Below are 7500 nucleotides of genomic sequence, written 5' to 3'. Positions count from 1 at the left end.
ATTGGTTTGAATTATTTATTTATGCTTTTTTCTTTCCATAATGATGATCACCATCCCAACAGGAGTTACCAGAAGAAGAGTAAGTACAATTGTTTCTGTCTTATTTTTTGCTAAATTTAGAAAATTATATATGAGAGAAATATTATGTGTGTTTTTTCGGAAACAAGTGGGGTGTGAGAATACGTGACTTATTTCATAACTTTTGAGGAATGGATAAATTAGTTTTATATTGGTAACAAATTGATGGGTGCTCCATTTTTGCATGTAGTTGTCACCGTTTCAAGCCTTTAAAATTGTATATGAGAGAAATGTTATGTGGTTTGTAAGGAAACAAATGGGGCATGAGAATATAAGACTTATTTCGTAAATTTTTGAGGAATGGATCAATTAGTTTGAATATTGGTAACAAATTGATGGATGGTTCATAGTTACATGTAGTTATCACCATTTCAAGAACATTGCCTTTACCTTCATTGCACACTGCCCAAAGGTATGAAAACAATCTTCAAATTATTTCTATGTATCAAGATTTCTTACGTTCTTATAGAATAGTTTACTTCATACAGAAAAAAAAAAACGATAAATGAAAGAATAGTGCTGTACTAGGCAAAAAGACACCAAATAACTATACGCCTATAAGTTTGATTTCAATCGTAGGAAAAATAATGGAAACTATCATCAGAGATGCTATCGAACATCATTTAGAAAGTAACCGTTTGATAAATGATAGCCAGCATGGTTTCAGACGGAAATTTTCTTGCGTGACTAACTTACTCGAATTCTACAACACAGTTATCTCGAATTATGACAAAAGAAACAATATAGATTTGATATATCTAGACTTTGGAAAAGCGTTAGATACCGTCCCACACGAAAGACTAATGACTAAATTAGCTTCGCACGGAATAAGTGGTAGCCTATTAAGTTGGACTAGTAATAGGTTGAATGATCGAAAACAGAGAGTTGTTTTAAATGGAAAAGCTTCTAGATGGAAAAAATTTACAAGTGGAGTTCCTCAGGGTTTCGTTCTTGGACCACTTCTATTCATACTATATATAAATGATATAGACCATGGACTAAAATCTACTGTTTTCAAATTAGCTGATGATACAAAACTGTGCGGAATGGCAAATGATCACTTAAATCAATTAGATATTCAAGAAGATTTAGATCAATTACAGCAATGGTCTGAAAAGGGGCTAATGAAATTTAACACAAGTAAATGCAAGGTAATGCACATAGGTAAAAATAACAGTAAGTACGATTACAAGTTATTTGAAGATTCGTTAACAAAAGTGGATAGCGAAAAAGATTTCGTCGTAATTATCAGTAACGATCTAAAATTATCCAAGCAGTGTATTTCAGCCTCTGAGAAAGCAAATAAGGTTCTAGGACTGATTGCGCGATCTTTTGATTTCAAAAGTCCATCACTCATGGTCATCGAATCTCATTAAAGACATTGACAGACTGGAAAAAGTACAACGGCGAGCTACAAAACTGATTCCAAATATAAAAAATAAATCATATGAAAATCGACTAAAACAAATGAATCTGTTTTCCCTAAGAAAGCGTAGACTCAGAGATGACTTGATACAGATCTTTAAAATTCTAAAGGGAATTGACAACATCAAAAGTGACAAAATTTTCATATTGAATGAGAATCAGACAAGAAACAATGGTCTCAAACTGTCCGGAAATAGATTCAATTTGGAAGTAGGTAGAAACAACTTTGCCAACCGTGTAGTTAATGAATGAAATAGACTTCCTGCATAGGCAATGTAGTTCAGTTCGAAGCTTCAAGAATCATTTAGATAAACACCTAAGCAAGATGCTGTAATGATTATAATTTATCTTATATTATTTGTTTTTGTTTTGTTATCATTTGTCTGTTCGATTTTAATTTATTATTAGTTATAAGTCAATTTATTATTATTTACTATTTACCTGTTTGCTTATTATTTAAATATACCTATGCATTTACTTATGTATTTTATTTGTTATTTACATTATTATAGTTTTTATTCATTATTTTATCATTAATATGATTTTTTTTTGCATCCGACCTAGATATGGACCAAAAGGTCTCCTGTCGGCATGCTCCTTTGTAATCCTTTGTAGATCGCTGTTACTGGATTTTATAATGCTACTCTATCACAAACAGATCTGTAGCTGCCACGATGATAATTTCATTTATTAGCTTCAAAGAGTGAGCTCATAGTATATACTATCAGTTGATGGTGTAACTACAACATATATATATATATATATATATATATATATATATATATATATTTCTATATATATATATATATACAATATAATATATCTATATATATATCTTTACAAATATATATATTTATATATATATGTCTTCCTATATATATATTTTTATATGTATACATATATATGCATATATATATATGTATATATATGTATATATATATATATATATATATATATATATGTATGTATGTATGTATGCAAGCACTGTAAGGTGAAATAACACTGGCAGAGTTTTTTCTGTGCATTACAGCGTCAGTGCAGAAATACATAGACAGAAAAAATAAATTTAATATAATAGTAGGAAAAAGAAGCATGGGTACGAGGAAGGATTCATACACCGACTGTTAGAAGAAAAAGAACCTTCAATATTCTCGTGGTTACGAGGTGATTATCAGTTGTCAGCAGTATCAAAATGAAACTGTGGTGTATTCTCCATAGGGACAAAGCGGCGATCAAACGTTTAATTAGATTTAACTTATAAAACGCCTTATGTTTTGTATGTTTTTGCTATTTCTTTACATATTAACTACCTTATGAAAATCTAGGTTAACATCGACATCAGAGTCCAAGGTAACATTGCATTTCTAGAACACACGTCTACAGTGTTTATATATATATATATATATATATATATATATATATATATATATATATATATATATATATATACAGTGTGTATATATAACTATACAAATATATATATATAGATATATATATATATATATATATATATACATATATATATATATGTATATAAATATATATATACATACATATATATATATATATAAATATATAAATATATATATGATATATATATATATACATGACACTATACTTCCATTGCTTCAATCGCGTGTTAGTCCTCATCTGTTTGACCACTCCATGTTTACAACAAAGTTCACATGACCTACTGTGGACAAATCTTTCATCATTATCAAGGGAATTCCTAATAGGGAGGCTTCTGGTGGTACTGCTCTTAAACACGATATTGATATTAGAAATATCAAGGATGTGTAGAAGTTAAAAAAAAAATCGTGAAAATTGAGTTAGACGTCCACACGTAAAATTGAAAGTAAGAGACGTAAGCGCATGAGCGTTACTTGTTTTTCCTGTATACTATAATTAGGTGAATAAGAATAAATAAATACACACACACACACACACACACACACACACACACACACACACACACACACACACACACACACACACACACACACACACACACACACACACACACACACACACACACACACACACACACACACACACACACACACACACACACACACACACACATACACACACGCACACACACACACACACACACACACACACACACACACACACACACACACACACACACACACACACACACACACACACACACACACACACACACACACACACACACACACACACACACACACACACACACACACACACACACACACACACACACACACACACACACACACACACACACACACACACACACACACACACACGAGGTTGATGATCAGAAACGGTACTAATTAAGTACTAAATAAGATATAGTGATAAGGAGCCTACGCTAGGAGGTGCAAATCTTTGTCTGAACCCATCAGCTTTGCCTTGTGGACTTGCAATGATGCAAAGGTAAAAATCGCTGTTGGAATCATAGAGGTGTGTGGGACTCGAACCCACAACTAAGCGAATACAAGCTCGGCACGCTTCCGAAATCGCAACCATTTTGTTATTCATCCTTACTATTCGTCGTAGGTCTTTTAGGGAAAGCATGGAATTGGTGCAACCTACACTTGTGAAAGAAAAGATATATGTACCAAAAACAATGATGATTTTAGATACTGTGTATGTCTATGTACCTGTGCAGTTGCTGCAACCTACACTTGTGTAAGAAAAGACTTATGTACCAAAAACGGTGATGATTGTAGATATTGTGTATGTCTATGTACCTACTGTCATGCTATAAGATCTTAATGTCTTCACTTCTTGGACTTCAGAGGGAAAGAAACTTCTTTGACGTCTGTTGTCGCGAATCATGTGACTGCGGCCAGATCTCTGAACTCTGCAACAACGGGACCACCACCGCATCATCCTTCACCACTGAGGTGTCCTCCTGAGGTAGAAGAAGAAGGAATTACGAGGAGGAGAGAAGAAGGAAGGAAGACATGCAAAGGGAGAAAGAACCGAGTAAATGAAGAAGAGAAAAACGAAGAAGAAATATGAGGTAAAGAAGGAACATAAAGAGACAAAAAGAGATAAGTCTGTAATAGGTAACATATGAGGTTGCAGTATAGTAAAAAGGAAGGTTACGTCTATGGATGAAAGTAAGAATATGGCATATAATGTTGATGTTACTTTCTGTGAGGTGGATAAAGTCTAATGCATGAAAATGTTAAATACCTGCTCAGGTGATCATATACATAAAACAGTTATATAGTTAAAAAATCTAGTGGACAAATAACTAAAGACTATGTTGCAATTTATTTCTCTTCCTTTTCCATTTTTATCCGTTCCATATAATTTTCCAATTTGTTCCCGTTCATTTTCTTTATCGGTTTAATTTCAATTTTCATTTCTCCATATTTGTTTCCTTTAATACAGTTTTATTTTGTTTTATATAATATAAACTTATTTTATCCCTTTGTTTTCTAATTTTAGCTTATATTCATTCATGACTGATGAATGGTATTATTTTCATATTTCTATAATTAATCAATATTTTTCTCTTAATTTATTTATATGTACACTTTTATTTTATCTTTATAACTAAGTTTTTCTTATCTGTATATATAATCACATATTTTATATTAACCTTTTGAAATCTTGATTTACATATTCATTATTAACTGTACTTTCTTTTATATATTTCCCGTGTTTCTACTTTCTCTCTTTTCATATTCAACTTTTTATCATTCTTTTTCGTATCTTTTTTCTTTTTCTTTCTATATTTCATCTAATATAATATCATTTAATATATTCATTATTATCTATACTTTGTCTTGTATTTCTTGCACTATTCTAATTTCCTTTCTTTTCCAATCCAACTTTTTTCATATTCTCTTTCTATTTTTCTTGTTCTCATCTACAAACCTCGATGTCAAGTGAAGTTTCGGAAATAAGACTACATCATGACAATTCATCATAGTCCACTGGGGGAAAAAAGTAAAAAAAAAAAAAAAAAAAAAAAAAAAAATTATTATTGAACTTGTTCAAATAAACAGAAGAAGAAGAAGAAGAAGAAGAAGAAGAAGAAGAAGAAGAAGAAGAAGAAGAAGAAGAAGAAGAAGAAGAAGAAGAAGAAGAAGAAGAAGAAGAAGAAGAAGAAGAAGAAGAAGAAGAAGAAGAAGAAGAAGAAGAAGAAGAAGAAAACGAAGAAGAAGAAGAAGAAGAAGAAGAAGAAGAAGAAGAAGAAGAAGAAGAAGAAGAAGAAGAAGAAGAAGAAGAAGAAGAAGAAGAAGAAGAAGAAGAAAAGAAAAAGAAGAAAAAAGAAAAAGAAGAAGAAGAAGAAGAAGAAGAAGAAGAAGAAGAAGAAGAAGAAGAAGAAGAAGAAGAAGAAGAAAAAGAAGAAGAAGAATACGAAGAAGAAAGAAATGAACAACGACGACGATGAAGAAAGAAAAAAAAATCCCTGCCCGGAATAATCTGAAAAAAAACCTAGCCTCTCCTAAGGTACGCTGCTGGAGGAGCAAGGAAGGAGCATATAAAGAAACGAAAGGCTAAAGAATTACTTTAGGCAAATAACCAGCGCTTCTACCCTTAGAAACATCATTGCACCCAAAAGACAGTCATGAAATTGATATAAGAAATATTCGAGAACACCGGTAGAATGAGGAGTTGTGGTTTAACGTGATCAGGATTTATTTTCAAATGAAGATTAGTTATCAATCATGTAGTATGACTGCGTACATCTGGTCCATAGAGGTTCCACTGAAGTCCCTAAACTTTTGGGTATGTACAACTTTTGTCATCAATAACCCATTTATGAAGGTAAAAGAAAGGAAAAGAAAGTGAAACGCTTGGATGGGAGCAAGTAAAGGGAATTACAAGACGATTGCAATAAAACTGGTAAATGGAAAGAGAAAGATTAAGGTAATAAGGATAAAGAAAGAGGAAGAGGAAGGGAATAAGGGGCAAGATGAAAAGGGAGAGACTGGGGAAGTACAGGATTCTTGTATACTCCCTTAATTTCTCTCCTTCATTCCTTCACAACAATTAGTCTTTCTTTCAACTTCGCCTTTTTCCAAGTCGTATTTACGATCCTCTAATAGATAAACAAATCGGAAGATTAAGAAGAACTTTCCTTATGATGTGTAGAATAGCAACAGGTCTTGGACTTTTTTATTCTGGTTTAACCAAAGACGACAAAATTCTTTTTATCCTCTCCCTAAAAGAAGTTCAACAAATAAATATAATAAGAAACTCTGTCCTTTTTGATAAACAAAATATTTTCTTTGTATTGAAACATAAGGATGTTTTCATTTTTCATAACGTAAGCTGTAACAGAGTGCCTTCATGAAAGAATAAATATCTACATACATTTGGTCTTTTCATTCAAACATTACTACTATGATTAAAATATTGACTTGAGCCGTGAGTAAAGTGAAATTAAAAGACACATATATCCAAACTTATAGTGCTTTGCCGAAAAGGTTAATATTATGAAGGGAATGTAAGATAATGCCAACTCTCTGTAAATATATACATTGATAAACAGTGTGTTATCGTGTAATGATATCTTTCAAGACACGTAACGTAGCATGCACCAACACACAGGGCATATTACCCTTTATCTTATGCACTAGAAAAAAAATCTAAAACTCCCCAACCTCATCATGAAAATAAAAGTTATTAAGAACAACATTCTCCTCAAGCAGACTAAGGCTTACCAGTACACTTGGCCTGAAGAAGATTGCAAACTTCTCCTCCCCATGTCTCGTACATTGGAGTTACCACTACTCTTGTAAGCAAGAGACTAACAATACATACTCGTGAAGGCAATATGGACAAATATATAACACAACGGCAAAAGATTTAGTTAACAATACAAAAATACTTAAGAAGCGTAACAACCAGGAGAAAATACATATCATAGAAGAAAGGCTATATCTCAAAATACACTCCAATGATTAATATAGAGACTGACAAATTGAGCAGCATACAACTGCATAAGATAACAACGACCTCCCAGATAGCCCAAGACATCATTAT

At 32.1% G+C, this 7500-nt stretch overlaps 1 protein-coding gene across 1 annotated transcript in view; it reads left to right on the top strand.

Moving 5' to 3' along the window:
• LOC143038455 (uncharacterized) overlaps positions 1 to 6829 on the top strand; it is an 11216-nt gene extending 4387 nt beyond the window's left edge. The window contains exons 3-4 of the mRNA XM_076207668.1: positions 63 to 79; positions 4290 to 6829. Coding sequence (XP_076063783.1) covers positions 63 to 79; positions 4290 to 4409 — 137 coding nt within the window. The 3' untranslated portion in view covers positions 4410 to 6829. The remainder of the gene's footprint in view (positions 1 to 62; positions 80 to 4289) is intronic.
• Positions 6830 to 7500: the final 671 nt, after the last annotated feature.

This window comes from Oratosquilla oratoria, chromosome 24, assembly GCF_046742065.1.
Source record: "Oratosquilla oratoria isolate Oo_2021 chromosome 24, ASM4674206v1, whole genome shotgun sequence".
NCBI lineage: Eukaryota > Metazoa > Arthropoda > Malacostraca > Stomatopoda > Squillidae > Oratosquilla > Oratosquilla oratoria.
Note: the sequence above shows the minus strand (reverse complement) of the source record. Positions and strands in the feature narration are given on the sequence as shown.